The 24181-nt window shown below is 40.1% G+C and overlaps 1 protein-coding gene across 1 annotated transcript in view; it reads left to right on the plus strand.

The window, feature by feature from the left end:
* Positions 1–576: 576 nt before the first annotated feature.
* XKR4 (XK related 4) overlaps positions 577–24181 on the plus strand; it is a 211027-nt gene continuing 187422 nt past the window's right edge. The window contains exon 1 of the mRNA XM_053987489.1: positions 577–1415. Coding sequence (XP_053843464.1) covers positions 577–1415 — 839 coding nt within the window. The remainder of the gene's footprint in view (positions 1416–24181) is intronic.

Genomic DNA, 24181 nt, shown 5'->3' on the forward strand with positions numbered 1-24181 from the left:
CGCCGCTGCAGGGCCGTGCTCCGCACCCTCGGGGCAGCGCCTCGCCCTCCCCCTCCCGGCCGCCGAGCGCCCCCTTCCCCGCCCCTGCGCCAGTGCCGGTGCCGGTGCCGGGCGGGGGGCGGTGGCAGCGAGGGAAGAGGGATGAGGTCATCCTCTTTCCCGGCGTCAGTCAGCTGGGTGGTGGCGGCGGCGGGTGCGGGCGGAGGCGGGCGGGGAGGCGAGTGCGGGATGCGCTGCTCCGGGCAGCGCAGCCCTGCCTGCTCCCGGCTCGAGCAGAGCGCGGCGGCGGCGGCCCCGGCACTGCCGGCCCCCGCGGAGGCGGCGGCGGGGCGGGCGGGCTGAGCGCGGCTCCCCACAGACAGGCGGCGCTGCGGACGCGGCCGCCGCGGAGGAGCCGCCCGCGGGCGCGCAGCCCGGCGCGGAGCGGGGACAGGGGACGTCGTGAGCGGCGGGTCCGCGGCGGCGCAGGGCGGGAGGCAGGAGTCAGGAGGCGGAGGAGGAGGAGCAGGAGGAGGCGCGGGATAAAGGAGCCCTCGCTGCTCCCGCTCGCTCTCCAGCGGGGCTGAGGGAGGCATCATGGCCGCGAAGTCGGACGGGCGGCGGAAGATGAAGAAGGGAGGCGAGGTGGCGTTCACGCCGCTGCAGAACTCCGAGCACTCGGGCTCCGTGCAGGCGCTGGCCCCGGGGCTGCCCGCGGGCGCCGGGCCGGGCGGCGGCAGCGACGACGATGAGGCGCCCGGGGGCGGGTGCTGCAGCGGCGGCGGGGACGGCTCGGGCGGCGGCTCCCGGTGCTGCTGCTGCTGCAGCGGCGGCAGAGGAGGAGACGGCGGAGGGGGCGGTGGCGGGGGCTCCCGGGGCTCGGGCGGGGGCTCGTCCTCCTTGTGCCTGCGGCTGGGCAGGGAGCAGCGGCGCTACTCGCTGTGGGACTGCCTCTGGATCCTGGCCGCCCTAGCCGTGTACTTCGCGGACGTGGGCACCGACATCTGGCTGGCGGTCGACTACTACCTGCGGGGCCAGCGCTGGTGGTTCGGGCTCACCCTATTCTTCGTGCTGCTGGGCTCCCTCTCCGTGCAGGTCTTCAGCTTTCGCTGGTTCGCGCACGACTTCAGCACCGAGGACAGCGCCGCCGCCGCCGCCGCCGCCGGGCACTGCCCCGCCGCCGAGAGCAAGCTGCTGGTGAGCAGCGGCTCCGCGGCCGCGGACATCGACGCCGCTCGCCCCAGCACGCCGCAGAGACAGGCGTCCACCGCCAGCAAGGGCAACGCCACCAACAGCAGCAGCAACAGCAGCAGCAACGCCGCCGGCAGCGGCGCCGCCGGTCCCCGCGCTGGCGGCGGCCGGTCCGCGTCCTGCGCCTTCTGCATCTGGCTCCTGCAGTCCCTCGTCCACATCCTGCAGCTGGGGCAGGTCTGGAGGTGAGGAGCAGGGCGAGGGCGGTGCGGGGGCCGGGGCTTGAGCCCCTGGCCACGGGGGAGCACGCCCGGCCGCGGGCGGGACTGCGCCCGGCGAGCGGCCGCCTGCCCCACCTCGGGGTCCCTCGTCGGGACAGCGCGCCCCGGCCCGCCGGGCCGTCGGGGTGACCGGGCTCCCGCAGGGCTGACCGAGCGCGGGGTGCCGAGGGGAGCCCCGCCGGGTCCCGCAGCGTCCTGTGCTGCACGAGTGACCGCCCCGGGAGGCGCCCGGCTGCCTCCAGCCCGCGCCGCGCCAGGTGCCCAGAACCGCCTGGGAAACCTACGCCGGAGGCTCGGTAAAATAAGGGAAGCGGTGGGGAAAAGTGGGCATACCCCCGTAATGCACATCTCCTGGTCTCCTCACATGCGGCCAGCACACCGTTGCCGCCAGCAGGGAACTTCACTGTCAGTGAAGTTACTTTCCTGTAACGCCCTGATGCCGTGTTTTGAGATTTATGTGTACAAATGCTGCGAACAGTCATCTCCTTGCTATGCATATCCATTTTCTATATACGTGATGTATTAAAGGAACATCTTCTAAATCAAACTTTTGAGTAGCAGTTCTCAAAACCATCTACAAGTGACATACTGTGCATTATGGAAAGGATGTGCTGAAGTGGGTTGGGAAAGGCACTTGCTGGAAAAGGAGATGACATCATCGTTTTCAGAAGTAAAGTTTTCCTTCAGTTTTAGCAAATTTCTGGGAAAGATTCATATGGAGGCTGAATGCCCTGCAAATACATTTAGTGCTGCCTGAGAAGTGCAGAGTTCAGAAGGCATAGTGTATAAAGAGGTAAAACTTTCACATAAAATTTTGGAAGATAGATGTTGTGTTGGAGAAGGTCATGCAGTAGGGTAAGTGCACTAAAGCAACAGTGGAAAATACCTTCTGTGTTTCTTGTCTGATGGATGGAAAGAAATTATGTCATCCTTCTGTTTTGGAAACACTTGGGACTTTTCACAACTACTTTGTTAGGGAGTTTAATTTGTCATTACTGTAAACGTCTAATGCTGGTACTTTTAATAACTGTCTCATCCTTTTGGGCAAAGTCTGTCTTTTGCTCTGTCAGCACAGTATCCAGTACAGCTCAGTTCTACTTGTGGCCCTTAAGCACCAAGGAGCCCAAGTGCTGCTAGATAATTGACCAAAGATCTTGGAATGCCACAACTAAGTACCTTTCACTTTCCAGAGTATTTGGTTCATTGTAACAAATTTAATTTTCTAAACTTGTGAAGCTAACTAAAGGTTACAGGTGTGCTCATATTAACATAGACATGACTAGAAAGGGAAGAAGAATTTTGAACAAAAAGTTCTTTGTTTCAAATCTTGAATGTTTGTATGCTTCTTTATCTTCTACCTTCTACCTTGTTTAGCACAAGTTAAGTTTAGGACTTTCTGAATGTGATGGGTTTTGTGTAATGTTTAGTCCTTACCCTGAAGAGATAGAAAAATAAGTACAGTGGCTTAAAATGTACTTAGAAATTCATGTTGATATTCATACATACAGAAGTCAAACAGTGTGGATCATGCTGAGTGATAGAGAAGAGAGTTTTACAAGGTCTGGTGTCACGACTCTGTATTGGAGAACACAAAGAGCAGGGAGGGCTGTGGGTGGAGCAGGGTGGGATCCAATACTGTACAGCACTTCTGTCAGATGAGGCATCTGGGATTTAGAGCTCTCCGGCTGCTTGCTTTTTGATGAAGCACAATGTCTTTTAACATGAGATTTCCTCCTTGCAAAAGCACCTAGTCCTCTATATTTAAAGTTAGATGAGTCTCTTTTGATCATATGTAGCTTTTCTTCATGTTTTATGTGCAGCAGTGTAAGACTACCAGAATATTAAACTGATGAGGCATGTTAGGACATTATTTATGGTTTAGCCTGTTACACTTTTAATTTTTTTTTTAGTGAAACAGAGCCATCAAATTGTCTATCTGTCAGTAACTTTGTAGTATTTATTTGCAGTTTTCCACAAACTTAGAAATTATATGGTTAGCAGTATGGAATGTTTCATATCAGCACTTCATAATTGATTAAAGTGGCTCCATTTTAATTCCCTAAATATATTCCTGATTAGGGAGAGCCTTTGGAGACAGCTACAGCTAATAATCAGTCCCAAAGAGAAGAGGTCACATCAAACCCCGAGAAACTCTGTACATAAGCATGGTGTCAGAACTAACATGATCTGTAGAAATTTTCTAGAAACAGTATCTCTAATCGGACACTTAATAGTCCAGAACTTTTACTCCACTGTGTAACATTGGCACTGCCTTGAGAAAATAGCTCAAGGTATTTAGGCTGAAAGATGATCTAAAGTGTTTTCCAGTTGCCTGTGTTTGGAGACTTAACTCCTTCTTTGACACAGCTGAACAGACTGTGCTAAGCTGCCTGTGTGAGCACCACAAGTGCACACGTGCTGGGGTCACCATCCCAACAGGTGACAAAACCTGTCACCCTTTGTTCAGTGCCTCTCATTATGTTTCTTCTTAGCTTTCAGATTCTTCCTTCTTTTTTTTCTTTTGCCCCTGTTTAAAGCTGTCCTGTAACTACATTTAAATTTTCTGTTACTTGTTGCACTGAATCTCCCACAAGTAAAAATGACAGTAATGTGTCTGTCCTTTATCACAAAATGAGGAGAAAGTTTGCTTGTGTCTGATTCTCAAGCTACTGAAATTGGTGACCATTTTGTTTTCATGTTTGTTGTTTTTTGTCTCCTCTTAAAATTAATTGAATCCTGAGGTCTTCAATTTTCCTTTATTTGTCCCATTGCCAAAGGTTTTGGGGGCAATGGTGTCAACTGCTTGTTTAAGGAAGCCATCCTGAGGAAAGAGCAGTACAACTGACAGTCTCAGTGCTCTTAATATCCTTGAATTAAATAAAAAGTTTGTAAAAATGTGGTTTTAGTGATTAATTCTGTAAAAATAACTTTTAACAATTTCAAAGCTTTTTCTCTGAGATTAATTTTTTGTTTACAAACATACTGAAAGCCAGATCATTGAAAATTATTATGTATTAATTTTAACTAAAATGTGCTAATGGGAAGTGAATGAGGTCTTTAATGTGATATGGAACAATTCTAGAAGTAGGCAATCTAAAATTACTAAAACAGTTTTTATTCCTTGAGTGTGAAAAAGGGGAGCTGCAGGAACAGCTAAGCTGCCAATTAATTCTGAATAAAATTGTATTTTTTTTCTTTTGAAATTGGTGTAACTTTACCCCCTAAAAAACTTTGGAACATCAAATGGCTCCTTTTTGAAGATTTTATTTTTCCCTCTGTGGTTTGGCTGTTCATGGACTTCCTGATAGCAGTGTCCACCTTTTAAAATTCCAGTGAAATCTCTGAGGATCTGCTTGCCACAGTAGAGTGCAGGAACTAGGCATTTGTTGGCAGCTAATTTCATGGTAAAATACAATCACTGATGCCATTCTGCCTTGAGAAAGATACAGATATGTTTCCTTATCCATGCTTCCGGTGTATTCTGCTTTTTGCCAATATTTGGCCATGGAAACCACACTATGGAGCCCTCTTCTCCCAGGCAGGTGCTGTGAGAGACCTCTCTTATTAGTAGTAGACTCTGGGGGGTATGCAATACACAGGCTGGATTGCACAAGGAAGATGCAATACACAGGGTGTTTCTATCCCGTTGAAAGGAAAAAAAGAAAGTGGATGCTTTTAGAGTCTGTAAGGACCTCTGTAGAGGTATATAAGCCAGTAGGATATAGATAACTATTGCCCTTTGAACCTGGCCTGAGAGTGTGTAACCACTGCCCTCGAGCATCCCTTTGATTCACTAAACTTCACAGGCTTTGCCATGACTTTCAGATTTTGCTCTGGATAGCAGGACTTGGTGACCAGATGTAAGAGATCAGAGCGTTCATCTGGCATCTGTGGAGCTGGATCATTTCCTTAAAAAAAAATTCTGGCTGAGGTTCCTTTGGTCTGGCAGGATTCAGATAGCCATGCTTCTGAAGCTGGGTAAAGGAATCCTGTGAGTTAGCCCTGGGAAGAGTGTGTGGTGGGAAGTTGAGTGAACAACAGGAGGAGACTGGAGGACTTACTGATGCCCATCTTGTGGTGTCTGGATAGCAAGAAGTAGCTCCCTGAGACATCTCCTGTGCCTTGCAGCAGGGTGGTTTGAGCAGGCTGCCTTGGTGCTCAGAGTGCTTGGGAGTTCCCACAGTGTCTGTCATTTTGTCTGAAAGGTTGCAGACAAAGTGCCTGAAAGGGAACTGTCAAGTTTCTGTAGCTAACAAGGCCAGAGGAAGGATGAATCATTGGAAAGAAAAGGACTGGAAATTACCCTTTAAAATTATTTCTGGATAGCTGAAGCAATACTGAGCTAATTAAGTATATCCCTCACAAAAGAGTAAGGGGGTTTGACTGAGACTTCCTAGCTCTATGGGAAAACACCTAGAGAAGGAGGAGGACACACCAAGTTACTTACTTATCCTTCCTGGTGGCATTGTCCAGGACAGATGTCTGTTCCTAAGTGGATCCCATTCCCTGATAAATGATGCTATGGATTGGCTATATTTGTTTATGTGTAGTACAAAGAAGCCATTATTTTCCTAATCCTTCCTTGTTCTTATTCAGAAAAAAACAAAGTAGTTGGAGCAAGGTTGTAAAGGTGATGTTGGATTCTGAGACCAGGGTCAGTTGAAATTTCTCTGGTGCCCTGTGGAAACATTTTTCACAGGTATGGATCATCTGCTAAAGAAATGTCATTGCTTATGCTCATAAGCTTCACTTCTGCAATAACTCGACACTCTTAGAAGTAAAAAAAAAAAGAAAAAAGAAAAGGAAAAAGGGGTATCTGCCCTACATGTGAGAAATCCTGATGACTTCTTCAGGTGCTCACCATTGAGCATGACTGACACGCTAAACTGGAAGGGCGAGCAAGGTAGTTCAAATTAAGAAAAACATCATCCGTCTTAGCTCAACTCCAAACTTAAACAGGTTCATTTCTTTTCACACTTTTGATCTACATAGTAGTTTTTGACACTTTTGTTCAGTAGCAATGTAGGAGTTTGGTGTAGTTATGTGGTCAATAATTCCAGCTGCCACTGGACTTCACACTAAGATGTGATAATATCTCAATCTGACACCAGTTTTTCTCACTGTTTTGAAATCTGTCAGATAATTTGTCACATGGAGTCCAAATTTATGAATCATAACCATTTCCTAGACAAGATTATTGCATATCCTCCCCATCTGTCTCTTAGTGTAGCGAAATGCTGCCACTCAGCAATGCCATATTTCTTTTATTGAGGTACTGCAGTGCTTGAGTTAAAATCCTACTGACTAACTATTTTGCTTGCTGTGTCTTTAGGTCTCAGGAAAGGTTATGGGCTGTCAGAAACAGGAAATAAAGTTGTGGGTTTTTTCCCTCTCAGCAGGATTAGAAGGGGCAGCCCAGCCTGTAAATGGCATGACCACATTTAAACCCTTGGTAATATATTCATCAGAATAAATATTCAAAATTTTATACTGCTTTCATTCCCTGTTTTTTTTTTTTTTTCTTTATTTTTTCTTCTCTCTTCTGAAGACAGTGGTATGCAGATGAAGTCTGTGCCTTTCATATTTTTTTTGAAACACAGGAGTGAAGCTTTACTATGTTCTTAAAAATCCCTTACAAGTCTGCATACAAATCAGATTTGGTATTCAGTTTATTCTAATAACCTTAGCTATGTGTAAAAGATGCTGATGTACTTTAGAAGAAAGATACTGTACTTTAATAATTAACAAGCGTTCTCTCTGTAGAGAATATTTATCAGTTACATAAGTTTTCAGATTTTCAAAGGACTGCTTAAGAACTGATTTCTGATCACACAACCGGCTTAGTAGGAAAACTAATATTTTATACACAGAATGCTTTCTAGAAACTTATATATGGGAAGAATTTATATTTACCTTTTTCCAAGAGTAGAAAATTGGTAAGATTACAGGGGTTTGTGTTTCAGAGGTTTTCATGTCACCATATATAGCTATTATTTTAGAGTCCTCTGGTGCTGTGAACAAATGACTGTATGTACATACCATGAATTCAAAGAAATGCATCACATCATAATTTGTTTCTAAATGTTATAACCTTGCAGAAGGTTCTTTGCAACCAAATGAGGGTTTTGTTTTTTGTTTTTTTGTTTTTTTTGTTTTGTTTTGTTTGTTTGTTTGTTTTTTTGTTGTTTTTTGTTTTTTATTTTCTGTTACTTACATCAGAGAAAGTGTTTATTTCTGAAAGGTCAGTTTATATGTCCACATCTCTTGAGGGAAAGCAAGAACGTGTAATGCTACAGCATAATCTGTAGCTTCAGTTATCCTCCTTCATTCTTCAGGTTATTTACATCACAGTTTAACTTGTTCAGAAGAGTATTCTCCTTGTCAGCTGGCTTAGTCATTAATATTTGTCCATAAGAACTGACTTGGCCACAAAGATACAAAAGCTCTAATAAAACTAAAATTAAATAAATTCCTCTGTCACTTGGTGTTACCTTGTTCTTCTGTCTCTCTGTTCCAATAAGCTTTTAATGTAGCTTTTTTAATGTAGCTTTTAATGTATAGCAGATAAATCACAACAGTGACTTACATTTTCAGTAAACAGGTTGTTTGGGAGGAATTTGTCAGGCATAGACAAAATCAATAGCTCTTTTACTTGCACTTCAAGAAGAAATTTTTGTTTGCTAAAGTATATTTACAAAGTGGTGCCTTTTTTGTCAATTTTAGCACAGTTGTCAGTTGTATGCATTGTGTCAAGTGGATATAGGTGTGGAAGGGGCAAACAGGCTATAAAAATCTGCTTTGATTTACCTGATTTTTAAAATAAAAGGAGGCTACATGAGGGAGCATGTAGAAAAGGAAGAAGATTCTGAAAAGGCATGGGAATATCAATTAATACTCCTAACTATGTACCTAACTCCAGTTTGTTTCCTTTCAGCCACTGACAGAAGAGGAATTATTTGAATAATTTCCTAAGTGACTGCTTGAGAAACTGTAGAAGCAGGCAGGCAAACAGAAGTGTTGTATGTCTGGGAAAATTCACACAAAAAATGTTAGATACAGAGACAAAATGCTAGATAAACTCTTACTGCAGTGAGTAGTCATCTGAACAATGATAAATAAAAATGTGAGAGATCAGTATGGCATAAGCTGACAGGAAAGAGAGTACTCTAAAACATTTTTTCATAAATTTTAGAATTAAAAAATAATAGGTCTTGGGTATATATTTTTTCCAAGAGATTTTACCTGAATTTTCTGACAACCATAACATGAATTATCATCTCCCCGTGGGCTCTGGTTGCTGAAGTGGTTTCTTATCACTCTCCTTCTCATTCTGTTTCCCTGCCTGAATGGCTGAAATGGGTTATAATGTACTTTTTCCCCCAAGATAAAATAATTGCTATATTATGTTATTATTTTCATTACCTTTCCTTTGACAGCAAGCCTGTGTTGCTCAGTATGTTCATGGTAAAAGACCTGTGTGGTGAGCCATATAAATCTTTTTGATTGGCAGGGATAATCAGTGGGGGTGGTTAATGTTATCAATCACAAATGATTTGATGTCACGAGTTGGAGCACATGGAGCGAGACTGTTTTGTGGGGGGTTTTCAAAGGAATTTTAGCAGGCAATGATATGACAGGGAGAGTATCTACTTTTTGTTCTTCTAAAGTTGGAAGGTGTGACTTAGATGAGACTGATGTACCAAGGATGGTGCCAGAGAAAGATGCAGATGTTTTATGGTGAATAAAAATTGAATTAACCTACAGTTGGATGGACAGTTTTCCTTATCTCTATCAGCAGTTATATATCAGATTGGTTTCTGCCCTAAAAAATGAAGGTTAGCATTGCCACAGTTTTCAACATTACTTGCTTTAATGGGATGTTTTCATGTAAACATCTGATCTATTCCAGGATCCTGCCAACTTCTTTGAGTGGTGCTTTCCCATGGATATTACATAGGATCTGTGGATTGCTTCCTACAGGACCAAGGAAAGTGCCTTTAAATATCAAGCACCAGACATCAGTTATCTGTAGAGAGATCTACACATGCACAGAAAGCAATGAAAGCCACTATGCTGATATTTTCACATTGTAATAGTGGCTTGTGTGGAATGATAAGCTTTGTCATTATAAATGTGTGTGGGCTTTTATCTAAAGGAAGGGTATGGATGCAGTTGTGTCTTTTCTTATTATTCTTCAACCCTAACCTTTATAGTCTCACTTTATATGGAAATATTTCTCTGAGACAGATCTATAATAGGAATTTGCTCTGAAAGCAGAATTTAGATGTTCTTCAGGCATATAGACCTGAAAAGATGACCTAGAAAATTTGGCCTAACAGCCTTGTGAGGAAAGCTTTTTTACTGTGAGGGTGACAGAGCAGTGGAGCAAGCTGCCCAAAAAGTTTGTGGAGTCTCCTTCTCTGTAGATATTCAAAACATGCCTGAATGTGATCCTGTGCAACTTGCTTTGTGAACTTGATTTAGCAGAGGACTTGGACTGGATGGTCTCCAGAGGTTCCTTCCCACCCCAAACATTGTTATTCTGTGATTCTTAATGAAGTTACTTGAGGAACTTAAACATAATGGACCATAATGTTCAACTTAAAAGCTGCCTAAAGGCTTGCATTCCTGCCTTTTAGCTGTGTCTAGAACCTCCCCAGCACACACAGCCTGAGTTCTTCCTCATTTGAGCTCATTGCAAACCAGATGCTAGGCTGCAGTGGCACCAAAATCCCTTAGTGGACCCAGTTGGCAAGCATTGTTTAAATCTGCTTTATGAGCAATGACAAGCTTATATCCCCAGCAAATATTGCAGACTCAGCCTTGTTTTATAGTACTGGAGAAATGCCCCTTGTGATTACAATATTTGCTCAGGTTTTAGGAGATTTGAGTCCACTGCCCTTTCCAGCTGTGAGGGGTCAGTTCTTGTCTCCCTGATTGGTTTCTGCACTGATGCTTAGGCAAGGCTGGATGGGGACATTTACTGCCTTTCCTGCTGGAGTTGTGACATAACACTGACAGAGAAATGTTATGTTTGTGAGGCCACAGAGGAAGACCTAACAGGGCCTCGTAATGAGATCAAAAACAGATTTCCCTTTCTTCTTTACAATTTAATTTTTTTCTACCTTTTTCCACCCTTTGACCTTCTCTCTTTCTCTTACCCTAAAGTACACTACCAGTATTTCTGTTTACAAACGTTCATGCTTCATGTATAGTATAACCACGAAGAGCACCAAAATACAGATCTCCATGAAAATGCCTGCTTAATCTTGTAGGAGTAGCTCCAGATGAACTGAATTAGCTGAAGGATTGTTTTATTCATTTTTTTTCATCAATGTTTCTTTGTCATATGTAATCAAACTTAGAAAAAGAGATAGAAGAAAGCTGTTTTTGATGTATGCACCCAGTAGTTGTTCCACACTTTTTCTCTGCCATTTCTTGCAAAAGTGGATGAAATAACAATTTTAAAACTGCGATTTAAAAATTGTTTGAGTTCCTGGTTCTTGCTCTGAGTTGATTTCCTGATACCATTTTTGTAGTTGATTTTTATCAACATAAGCAGAAATTTTGTGGCTGAAGTAAAACCTGATCTTCATGTCCCAGCTTCTTATTTCCCAACTCACCTCAAGCTCCACAGCAAGTGGAGCCCAGCTTTTCAGTATGCATAATTTTGGTTGTCTTTTGGTTGCCTTTAGTCTGTGTTTCAGAAATTAAGAACTGCAGCTCCCTTTTACTTAAATTGGAGTGGAGCTTTTTATATTATTTTTTCTTAAAAGAGAAGGATATTTAAAGGCTCAATTTAGATATTCGAAAGCTGAGCATACTTCTGAAGATGTTATTATTTAGTTATCTAGTACATATTTGCAGTCGAGTCTATGGATATTATGAAGACTTATTTTTGTAATATACTTTGAGATACTCAGATGGAAAATTATCTAGGTAGAAACAATTCGAAATCAATTATCATTTCAAGGTGTCTGTCAAAACAGGTTTTAAGTTAAATATGTTGAAAACATGAACGTCTTTCTATAATGGACAGTATTGAGCTATTAAAGTCAGATTTTAATATTTTAAAGATTTCTTTCCACAAGGCTTTATGCTTATTATACCCAGAATATGCTATATAGCGTAAAAAAAGTTCTGTCCTCTCCATTTCCTTCACCTACTACTTTTGCTGCTTTTGGTTAGTTTATCACCTCATCTTTTGAGCTGTTTTCCTTATTTGTTAGTTTGCTTTTTAAGCTGGATTCAATATGCTGTGGTAAACTGTCCTAAGGGTTAGGAATTATTCTAAATTAAGTGGAGGAGCTAGAATCAACTTCAATCTGAAGCTTCCAAGCACCAGACATTTCAGCTTCAGAAACAATGACATGTGTAGGTGATAGCAGACAAATAGGCTGAGGATAGAACATTACCAGTAGTATTGGTGGAAACTGGACTAAATGCAGAATTATTGAAAAAAAACCATAAGTGTAAACAGAGCTCATAGAATATTAAATGGATATGTTAAGTAAAGATTGGGTACTTGTAGGAGATTAACCCAAGTGAAACAAAATACAGTTCAGAGGATAATTAATGTGGCAGTGAGAACTCAATAATAACGGCTTTGAACTTTTACAATAGTGTGTTAATGCATGTGTCAAAAGGAGGGATTGCATTTACAGTCAACAACCATTTGTTAGCAATTTTTACCACACAGGCAAATTAAGAACTCATGATAACATTGTATGAAAATTACCTTTCTGAACTAAGGGCTATGTTTAGTCCTTAAGTATGTTATTAATTTTTTTTTTTTCTGTACCTAAAAAATAAAATTTTGGACATGTACATTTTTCTATAACCTGTCTTCATTTTTTTGGTGTCACTTCTGTAGAAGAGCTACTCCATTAATAATCCAATTGTGTTAGAGAATTAATTAGTTATTGGGAGTGTTCTCTTCATAGTTGGATTAAATCAAGAGAGCTTCTGAGAAAACTAGCATAGAGTGCAAAATAAGTCACCCATCAGTTCCTGAGTTTGTCTCATAAGAGGCTTACTCAGCTCCTGATGGTTGGTTTGGAGAAGAAGAACATAAAATCCAAGGAACTGTAAAGGATCTAGTTGAAATGGACTCGCTCCCTTCTCAGTTTGTACCTGTTACTCGTGTGCTGTCAGGTAGACTGAGAATTTTGGCTTGTTTTGTGAGTTTATGGATACTTTACACTCATCAGTGAAAAAGTATAGCTCCTGTAGAGAGAGAATGCTGGTCTCCTGACCAAACTGTGAATTGGGCCATTGAAGGTTCTTCAAGTGGGACTTGCCTGAGACAGCCCAGAGCAAGTCTTTAATTTTTGTGTGTCCTCTCGTCTTCCAGTAGCACTTATTAAGAGCTTCCAGCCTCACCCATGCTGAAAAGGTGGCAAGCTGGAAGAGGGTTCTCCTGTTCCTACAAAAACTTCCTAGAAAAGCAGGAGGATGATATTATGTGCAGGTTTGGGGATACTTCTGAAATAGAAGTAATGAGGAGTTGCTACTACTTCTGGTGGTTTAAGCGCATGTTTAAGATAGAGGAGTATTTTTGAGCAGGTGCCTTTCCTAATTCATCCCAAAATCAATTTCAGACCTAGACTCAGTCCTTTTTCTTGAATCTAGCTCTCTTTATACTGCCCATATCTTTACTAGAAACTGTGCTCTCACAAGGGAGTCAACCCATTCTCTGCTAAGAACCAGAATTTTTCTACAGGTCTATCTTTTATTAGGACAGGTGTGTGGAATACCATACTGCATCAGAATTCATGTTAACAGGTTGTTATCATTAATTCTCATGTTGTTTTTACAAATGGGAGATTTATAAAACAAAAACAAACAAACAAAAAGAAATTATATTTTCATGTCTTTCTATTTGTTAAGTATCAGGTACTCTGATTTGCTTTCTTGAAGTGCAGAAAATATTGGATGGAAAGAATATTTTGCAAAATGTTGACTGTCAACATAATTAAGTATATTTCAGTAATGACATGAAAAATTTTCCTAATTCATTCTATAGGTGGGAAATGGAGGTGCATTACATGAAAAAACCCATAAAATTTCAAGTTTTTAATGTAATGCTGTGTCTTAAAGGATTTTAAATATCCACAAAATGATTCATTGAGCTTTGAAACAATTGGCATTTACATAATCAGCGTGTATTAACACAGGATATTTTCAATACCTCAGCAAAACCTATTAAAAACTCCTAGTTTTTCATTTTATGTCAGCACCTAAGGAGAAAATATGGCCAATAGCTTTATTTGACAGCTAGCACTAATATAGGAGTCAAACTTAAAAGGACACTCTATATACCCATCATCATCAGAAAAACCTTACAAGTATTCTTTTGAAGTTCACTTATGAATTCAGTTTGACTGTGTTAATGACTTGTACTGATTTCTTCAGTTTGAGCTTTATGAGTGCAAATACTTATGGAAGGTGTATTTTAAGCCTGAGTGCCAGAATATTATCAAAACCTTAATTACATATTCAGTAGTAATATTAACAATTCATATGGGTCCTACTTAATATCATTACTCATCCAATCAAGGATCAGAAGCAATGACATATGATTTAAATAGAAAATTGTTTTGGATATTTCTAATTAGTAGGAACAAAGGATTGGTTATCAAAGAAATTAACTTTGGCACCTTGAAAACAAAGAATAACCTTGAAATAAGAATAAACTCAACCTTCAAATGTGTTCACAGAAAAAGTAATAAAGGTTTTAATGCATGCTTACTATATATAAACTACTTACAAATAAATAAATGACAGAAATATCATAGAAATATGTCTTCTAATGGCATTTCATAAATAATTCTTTGGAGAATTCTTCATGAATAGCAACCTTAATAGATGTGGAGAAGACAGCAGGATTTATGCTCATTTCAAGCAATTGTTTTGGGTACAAATATTGCCACTGTGACTCAAGAATGCATCTTATTTTGATACTACATCTTCGAGCAATGAAATTCTAATTTGGCCATAATGGAGAATGTCTCACACTGGATTTATCTTACTATATGGGAGCGTGTCACTGCTTCATCTGTGCTTTCCTCATCCTCAAAAACCTGTAAAGTCTTTTAAGGGGACAAGGCTTTGAAAAGTCTGCCTGCAAACTTGAAGGACCAGTGGGAGAATCGGGTCCTTCTCTCTGTCCTGCTGTCACTCCATGCTCTGTTAAGCATCCTTCATCTGCACTACAAGCCAAAGCTCTTTGATTCTGTGATCTACCACTCGTGATGCCAGAGGAAGGTTGCTCTGTGGCTCCCTCGAAGCTGTATTTCTATGAGCAGTACTGGATTCTAAAAGCAAGGAAGCCAAAGCCATGGGAATAGTTTAGGAATTATATTAATTGCCATCGCTGAATGTGTATATTCCTGGGATTTTTTGCAAGCAATTTCCTTACACAGGCTGTCCCACTTTCTTTTTTTTTTTTTTTTTAACATGATCATTTTCACCTATAGACTTCACAATGAGAAGAAATCCATGATGAAATAAGGTAGAATTTTAGAACTGTCAGATCTTCTTTAATTTCCTTTTTCTCTTGGCAAGTATTTTTATCATATTCAAGCATTAAGCTCTTAGAGAGAAATAATGTTCACTTCAAAAGCCACTTCCTCCACAATAAATAATTCAGAATCATAGATTGTTCATGAGGAATTATCAACACACTAGTAGTAATTTAATATACCAAGCAATCGCTCCCACTTTAGCCTACATATGATTTAAATAGAATATGACAGTTTAGGGTCTCCATTTGCCCCATGGCATGTTGGAATCAAACTTGGCAAGTGGTTGCAATGTTCTCATATCTTCTGAAGAAGTGAATGAAAGTTGCATAATTCAGAGAGGATTTCTTAATTACATGCTAAATCAGAGTTTGCTTGCTTGTGTTCTGAATCCAAATTGTAGCCCAGGACCAGCTTTAAAGCATGTGAATATTTTCTCTGAACCTTGTTAACTAGCATTTCACAAACTTGGTTTTTTTTTAACTTGTTATAATTTTGTGGCAGTGTTTCAGTATATTCATTACCTTTGATTTATCCCATGGGTGAAAGGCTGAACCTACCCTTCCTGAACTGTCTGACACATGGGATCCATCAGCTGAAGACAACGTGCTTTCTGGGAAGTTTTACCTCTTTTGCTTTTTCAGAGTCGGTTTTATTTTTTTTCCCCTTCCATTCCCACTAGTAGCCAAACACCACTGAGTGTTAGCTACTGGTTGAGCAAGATTTGTTTTTCTCACAGTCATAAATAACTGGTGAAAAAGAGACAAATTCCTTCTCACTCTAATGCTTTTGCCTGTTGATAGGAAAATGTAAAACCGGTATTATATCAATGGCATACATATCACGTACTACTACAACTATCATATCTGAACTCAGATTGGGACTTCTTTTTTCATACATTGCTTTTTCTGGAGTGGCACAAATGTATTCACACTGGTTTGTCACAAATTTGGCGTAAATTTTCTTCTGTTTTGGCTGAATGACAGTAAGCACTCCTATGAAGGTTTAGGGCTAGAATCGTTTAAACCATAGCCATTTATCTTCTATCCTTGGAAATGGGTTTGTATGGAAGAAAGGGATGCCTACAACCAAGAAATGTTAAGTACAATGCTTAATTTTATGCATTTGCCCTTTGTGTTCTCTACAGTCTGTATCTTCTAGAAAGCCCTTTTTTAGGTAGCCTTCTATCTATGACAGATATATAATGAAATCATAGCGAGAGACCTGTAATTGTCTTGGTGATAAGAGGCAGTCCAGGACCGTATTTCTCCAGGACAATAGCAGATTGATATTGAGACTGAGGAGTAACATGTTTTCCCGCGTTCTTGTGAAAAAAATAATTGCCCTTCAAACTTCTACAGTGTTCTCCAATTCATCTGGCTGATAAGGTAAAAAGATAGCCAGGATTTCTCTCAGAACATGTTTGCCTACAAGGAAGGCTATAGCTGAGTAATTTTTTCTCCGAACTTCCACTATAGGCTGAATAGATTTAGGAATGATTCCATCTTCATAAAAATCCCTGCTTCCTGGAGGAAGGGTAATGCCACAGGTTTTGGCTCATTGCTGTGAATATGAATGTAATGCAGGTCTTGTTATTTAACTTCTGGTTAACCTGGCCTTTCATCAGAACTCCACCAGAGATTTTCATTTTAGAAACAGTTTGCTGATCATATGGCATGCATAGAAGGAGCAAGGAAGGATCAGGTCAGTGACATGTAGAAGTAAGGAACATTAGGTCAGTGGTGGATGTATTTCTACTTTGATTTAAAGTGTCTTTAAGATGTTCAGAAATGTCCTTTATGTTCCAGTGGGATAAGAGATTGGATGCATGATGGAGCACTGGTGATCAGCACATAACTCAGGAGGCTACAAGGGATATGTTTTGAATCATCAGCTGCTATTGTGCAGTTGGATGAAAGAGACATCTAAAGATGTATTCTTGTCTGACTTAGAAGCTGGTCTCAGGTTGGTACTTCTGGAAGAAGGACTTCAAACATATATATATTTGTATAAAATAGGTGCAAAAGGAGGAAAATGGGGAAAATCAGGATAGAACAGTGGATCTAGAATTGTTAACAGGAATTTGGTTAGCAAAGAAAACTCTAAGGTTTTCTTAACCTTAAAAAAGTGTCAATGGCACACTACTCTTAGAATGGTGCTTGATCCGTTCAGTGGCTGAATGTTGTCCATAAGGAAAAAGGTGAAACATGGATACAGACCCATCAAAAGCCTGTGCAAGAAAAGAGAAGCAGTGGAAACACCTGCACAGGACTTGAATCATGTGAATTCATGACTGGAAATAGGGACTTGTATGTTGTGTGCTAGCAAGAAAAGAGAACTGAAATTAGTGACATGCTGGTATTCTACTGAGTATTAATAATATGATAACTTGAAAGAGTGGGATGTATGTTTTTAAAAAGTAATTTTTAGAAGGTCTGCAAAGGTGGTTTACCTGGCCTAGCATTGGGCTGCTGGAGTAGTGTTGTGAAAAGGGAAGGGATTCCAGAAATCTGTGAAAATGTTATCCATTGTGAGCGATTTAAACTGCTTGAATGAATACTGTAGAGCACAACATATTAGAAACCATCACAGATGTTTTCATGTGGAGACTAACAGTCTTCAGCAAGTAGCTAATATATTAGGATGGGTCACAGTGTTCTGTTTTTGATGGGGATCTTTTAGAACTTTTAGAATTTCTCAGTAAGGAATGAGGACACTATGGAAGATAACACTGAATAACCTTCAACAGCATGATGATAGATAACTTCATTTTAAGTTTCTTTAAGAAATAAAGTTGCTACATGGTTTGTTCTATTTTGTTTTGTTTTCCCAAAAGAGCAAAATTTCATAACAGAGGCAATCGGCTAGTAAGAGACATTTGCTCCTGCAAATATATAAAGAAATTATAAATTTCTTTGGAATTGTTAGTACTAACACTGCAGGGAATCTCAATATCAAAAAAAAAAAGATAAAAAATTGTAGGGTGTAGCTCTTAAACAAAGTGTGTGTTTGCAACGCCATTAGGTATCTGTAAATAATGGCTTGGCACCTTGTCTCCTTTCCTTCCCAGTTGTTCAAGCAACACTAAGGCTCAGAGGTCAAGAGGTCTGGAGATAAAAGTGAGACTTTCCAAAACCAAGCTGATCTGGCCTTTACAGGAAAAAAATTAGCAAAACACTCTTCAGCTATGTAATAGGGACAGAAAAAGGAAGAAAGACAGCTGCTATTTTATGAGAAGGGATATTAAAGATAATCTAGATATACTTGGTGATTTCCCTAATTTTTCAGTAAAGACAATTCTATTATCATAGTGGTAAAGGGAAGACAGATAATGTATATGATGATAGTAAAACAGAAATAACCACAACTGCAATGTAAGCAACAGTAAATGAGGTTTTTTTAGAAAAATCAAAGGGAATTAATAATTCCAGTTCCAGAATACTGAAAGAGCTAGTGAATTGCATCTGTGTTTTAAATCTGTTAATACAAATGTGGCACCATAAGACTGGAGAACAGCTACATATTTAGGAAGCTGAGAAATAAAATTATTCATCAATTATCCATCTATGAGTAAGTGATGCTATAAGTGTCCTTTCCTTTAAAAACTTTTATAAAGACATATAGGACAAGGGGGGAAGAAATAAAGTGTAACAGGGTTTTCTAAAGATTGGCACTGCCAGACTGAGCAGGGAACTTTCCCAGTACTTTTACTGAATTTTATAGGGAAATGAAGTGTGCTGGATGTTTTCTGTCTGACAAGGAAAATTTTGTAATGCACCCTGGCAGTTTTCAGCAGAGCTGGACAAGAAGAGGAATAGCAACAGACTGTAGATTATGAAATTAACTAATTCACCGATAGGTGTGTTTAATTACAACCAATGGAGCTGAATTATGAGGGGCACTGTGTGGCCACAGCCACGGCTTCACTGAGTGACCCAAAGCTCATGGCAAACTGAGAGCTTACATGCCTGCTGTTAGTGTCTTCCTCATCAGCCTCTCATCCAGGAGACATATGTTTAAATCACTGCATGACCATTCTGCCAGAATTTCCAAATGATAGCTCTTTTTGTTTTCAAAATTCTGAATTTTATATCAGATAGAAGTTTGCATTTCACAGCCTAGTCTGAGCATATTGGGATTTTGTTTATTCTCCAGGCATGATCTGAACAGATATAAAAAAATTGCTGGTAGAAATACAGTCAAAACTAATTGAGTCTTTCTGCAGTTTAATTTTGCTCCGCAGAGATGTATTGTCACATGCTATGAAATCAGGGAGTTTAAAAACTTCAGAGTCAATGATTTAAGCTTCCTTTAAACATCTTCCCAAATAGCATTCCAGCTTGTATATTTGTGGCATACCCTGAGACCACAGTTAAACTGGAGCTTTCCGTATGTTGTGGCACGCCAGAAAATCTTGCTTAAGCTTTGCTATGACAATATATCTACAGGATCAAGTTTTTTTCAAAAGGTACAATAATCAGTTTATATACCTAGTCATGGTGAGAGTTTACTGGCTGCTCATCACCTGGGAGCATACAGGTGTTTAGTTCTGTGTCTGCAAAGTGATGGAAGAAACTGCTGTCATTGAAGATTGAGTAATTTTATGTCATTTAGATCCATGTAGGGATAAACTACTCCAAACAAAAGCTAGCCTGGGTGTTTTACTTGACCGTGTGCCTCGTACTTTGAAAAACTGCCTGCTGGGGATTTCAGGGTACTTTCATCTGTTCCCGTGCTTGTGAGTTTTGTGTGTGTGTAGAATTTTGTAGTATCCTTAAATTAAAATGTGGAAATAACGTCATATTACTGTGGAAATGTCTTTATTTTAATTTTAATAGTTTGAAACATTCTTACCTGCTACTGCAGAATAAGCATGACAGCCAGAGAATGAGACTAAATGAGAAAAATAATGGTATTGCATCACTGGGCCAGAATATATATTCCTTGTCTACAATTGTAATGACACAGGTAATGTCAAATGGTGTTGAAGCACTTTCTTTAGAATGTGTTCAGTAGTGTTTGTTGACTGCTTCACACTAGAGCTTTTCTAACCTCACATGTGGATGTGTCTCCTTTCCCTTGTGTTACGTAAATCTAGGTGCGAGGTGATTCAGAAACTGAATAAATATGAAAAATATGCTTATGTCTGAGCCAAGAATGCCCTCCCTCTTGTGCAGAGTGCCACAGCCCTAGGTAATTAGGTTGTACTTTACTGAGTGTCAAACCAGTTTAAAGTACAAAAGGCGAGTGGGCACATTACTCTGCATGCTGGCAGGCTGCAGGCAGAGGCACCCCCGCTTTAGGCTCCACAGGAAGTCCCCACAGGCACAATAATGTGTGTGACTCCTTTAACCAGCCCACTGACTCCAGTTCAGAAATTCGCAAGCACATACTGTCTTAGTCAACCAAGGGGGAAAAAAATAAAATATAGAACCAGCCCAATAAGTTGTATAGTAAGGTTGCTAATGATAGTTGCAAAAGGGATTACTCAATCACTGAGAGCAGTAGAACAGTGCAACTTTTTTTATCCAAAGAGTTAGGATTTCTGTTTGGTGAGTAATGCTTCAGCAGCACTCACAGTGAGGAGATGTGTACAAAGCTCTGGTCCTGCAAGCACCATGCCACCTGTGCTAAGCAGACATATAAACAGATGAAGAATCTGGCCTGTGCTCACTAAACTCAGACTAATCCAGTCACGTGAGTGAGGCAGAGAAATAGATGACTAAATAAATCAAGTATTAATTGTGTGCAATGTGAAAAAAAAAAATCGTTGGGTCTTATATTACTTCTTTTTCTGTTTTTGTTTGTTTGTTTGTTTTTTTTTTTTCTTTTTTTCTTTTTTTTTTTTTTTTCTTTTTAGAAAGGCAACTATCAGTCATTCAGATACATCAAAATATTGTTGGACCAAAAGACCTATTCATGAGAAGACATGAGGCACCTTGGGTGGCAGATTAGTCTGCCCTGCTAAATCATCCAGACTTGTATAGTCTGCTGATATTCTGTATTTATATACTTCTTGATCTTAAAACTAACTTTAAAACTTTTAGAAGTCAACAAAACTTATTCCAGTTCTGCTTTATACTAGTGAAATTTTTGCTGAAAAACAGGACACATTTCAACAGTGAGATTAGCTAGACTGTGAAATATTACCCCTCAGGGAAGTCGTAGGAGACCAGTTGCACGGATCATTTAAATGCAATTAGAAAAACCAGCAGAGGATGGAGCCAAGCAATTCCCCCTCCCCGCCCTCCTTTGCTTCCTCCCCAGATAAATTTGAAAAATGTCTTTTGGGAAAATATAATGGAGTCAGGTTGAATTTAGCAAGTAGTTTTGGCTGAGAAGGGACAAATTTGAAGATCTTTTATTCTCATAATTTTGTGAAAATGCCTGCACATTAAGGAGGAAAGTTTCATGCTAAAAATGCAACTTGTCATTTTGAAATTTAGTGCTTTCATTTATGAATTGGGTCATGCTTGTTCCAGGTTGATGCAAGAGTACATAATTATATTTTTCTTTTCCTGCTTCTTTCCTTCCCTAACATGAGATTTTAATTGTTTGGGGTGTTTTTGTTTTTGTTTTTGTTTTTGTTTTTGTTTTTCTAGAATGAAAAGTCAGTTTCAGGCTGATAGAAGGACAGACTTTGTCTTTTCCTGGGAGACCTCTTTTGTTTAGAGCCTGTGATTTACAGGTTGAGTTGTCTGTCTCAGCTTAAGTAATGCCTTTAGTAGCTTTCAAGTTTGATTTCTCTGAAAATCTGGTGATGTGTATCAACAACTTCAGTTTCAGTATGAGGTACATTTTTGCATTCCCTCTCAGAGTTAGGGTTTAAATATCTCAAATTTGGTGCATAAAGCTAAAGCAGTTCTAAAGAGAAGTAAAACGGTGATAGACCAAGAGAGTATTTAGTGGCTCTTAAGTCTTAGATTGCTTTTCTGAACAGGGAAGAGTTTTACCCACTGAGGTCTGGAAGGTTTTCTCCCATGCATCTTCCATTGTGTAGGTGTCAAATTTTCTGACAGATGGGGAAAAATTGAAACCAGTGAGGCTTCATAAAAATAAGAATTTTTGGGGCTACTGGGACTAACACTGCAATATTTAGCAATCTATTGTGAAGCAGCAGATGTATAATTTGATATACATAACTATTTCTTTCTTAAATGGTGATTAAAAAGAAGTGCTTAGAAATGAAAGTTCTCCACAAAAGCTTGATTTTGTCTCATTACTTCAGATAGGTGATGGTTTCCCCCCTCTGTTGCTGTCTGTTGTTAATTAGGGATGTAGAGATGGATGTGTAGAATTAGGTTGCACATAATCTCATCTGAATATTTAATCATAAATGATTAAGATGAAGATTTATAGCACAGATTTTGACATGCTGGCTGATAAAGCAAGGTTAATAGAGCTATATTCTCTCCAGTTGTGGATTGTCTAGGAAAGCAGGCAAGACAATAGTGTCTACAGACATTAGCGGGCAACAAGATCTCCAAGAATGTTCTTTCCCTTCTTTATTTTTAGGAAAAAAAATGTGATTGTCTGATGTAATACTAAAAAGTTCCATGGAAGAAAATTTAAACAGAAAAAAAGCAAAATTGAAAGACAAATTATTTCCTAATGAAACATATGGCTGTGGATTCTAATAAAAGTATTATAGCAGATCTGTTTTGTTTGAAAATTCTAGATGTTATTTGATGGAAAAATCTGCTCATGTGATGACTAAGGTCACATATTTTCCTATCCTGTCTAGTTGTACTTTTTTGGATTGAAGATTACTGAGTTGCATGTTCTGCCTGCTCTATGGAGTATAAGACCATTGATGTCTCCAGGACAATACCATGAGTTGGGGATGGTTGCATGCATTTGCTATACAAACAACTGAAAAATTATTAGGAAGTGCAGTATCAACACAATTTTTAGTACATTTTTCATACAATATATTCTCTTGTAATCTCCCTAAAAAGAAAGAATAATTGATTAATTATAACACTGCTCTAGAGGACCTGAGCTATCATTAGATAATACTTGATTTGCTGGAGGAAGAACTGAGATAAGTAAAAATATGCCACCAATTAAAAAAAAAAAAAAAGGCAGGTATCATGGAAATTGAGCATCTACACACAAAATTCAATCTGAAATTCAGTTCAGATGCTATCTCTCTAGGAATATTCTCTCTGGGAACATTTTGGGCATCTTATTCTAAACTATACCTTTATGACTAAAAAAAGGAAAAAAAGGACATGTAGAAATATCTCAGCATTAACAAAGCTGGTCAGCTTGTTCTGGGTCACCATAGCCCTGCCAGGGATCTAGAAATTAAGAAGTGTTCCACACATCTGTTGTGAGGATGCAGTGAGACAGAGAGTCAGCAAGGTTGCCAGTGGATATTTCTGGGATCAAAACCTCTGAAATCATGAGCTCAGGTGTTGTTTCAGGTTCTGTGGTACTTTGTGCAGGTGCAGCACCTGCCACTGATCACCTCATGGTTGTGTCAGAGTGAGGCTTAGGACAGGGTACCCACAAGTACCAGCCTTGGCCAAAGTGTATTGCCACTCACATCAATGAGAATTTTTACCAGAGCCTTTAAAATGAGAGTTAGGAGATTGACATTTTTGAAAATCTGTGGTATGGGAATTCACAAAGACTGAATTTATCCTAGGAAACCTAATCTTGCATTCAGCTTGGAGGAGGGAGTCTCCCCCAGAGGGGAGTTGATGGCAGAAGACTGGTTATAGCTGCTTGGTGCTTTGAATTATCGCCCTGGAAGAGCCCATCTCCTCTGCTGCCCGTAGGAGGAACCTAGGGAGCATGGGAAAAAGTCAGGCACTGTAAATATCTCCCGAAGTGGCTTTCCTTGCTGTCTTCCTTACTTGTGTATTTCTAGCCCTGGGCTGTTGCTGTCCCTTTCTTGCATTTCCTCTTGCCTACCCCTATCATTCTTGTACCCTGTTACCAGAATAAAGGTGGGAGTGTTACTTTTCCTGTTCACAAACGCCTTCTGTGTAACATTGATCCAACTCTGGTGGTCATATCCTGTGACACTGATAATGCAACTTGTGTGGAGGATAGAAAGATAGTTGTTCTGTGCCATAGGTAGCTGTCCTTTTTCATTTTGTAGGGCGTGGAGAAGATTTTTTTACCAGACTTCAAAACTTACAGCAGTAAATGAGCTGTTTAAGCCCTTTTGTAAAAGCCATTGTTCTCTCTCTCTGT

Source organism: Vidua macroura, chromosome 1, assembly GCF_024509145.1.
Source record: "Vidua macroura isolate BioBank_ID:100142 chromosome 1, ASM2450914v1, whole genome shotgun sequence".
Lineage (NCBI taxonomy): Eukaryota > Metazoa > Chordata > Aves > Passeriformes > Viduidae > Vidua > Vidua macroura.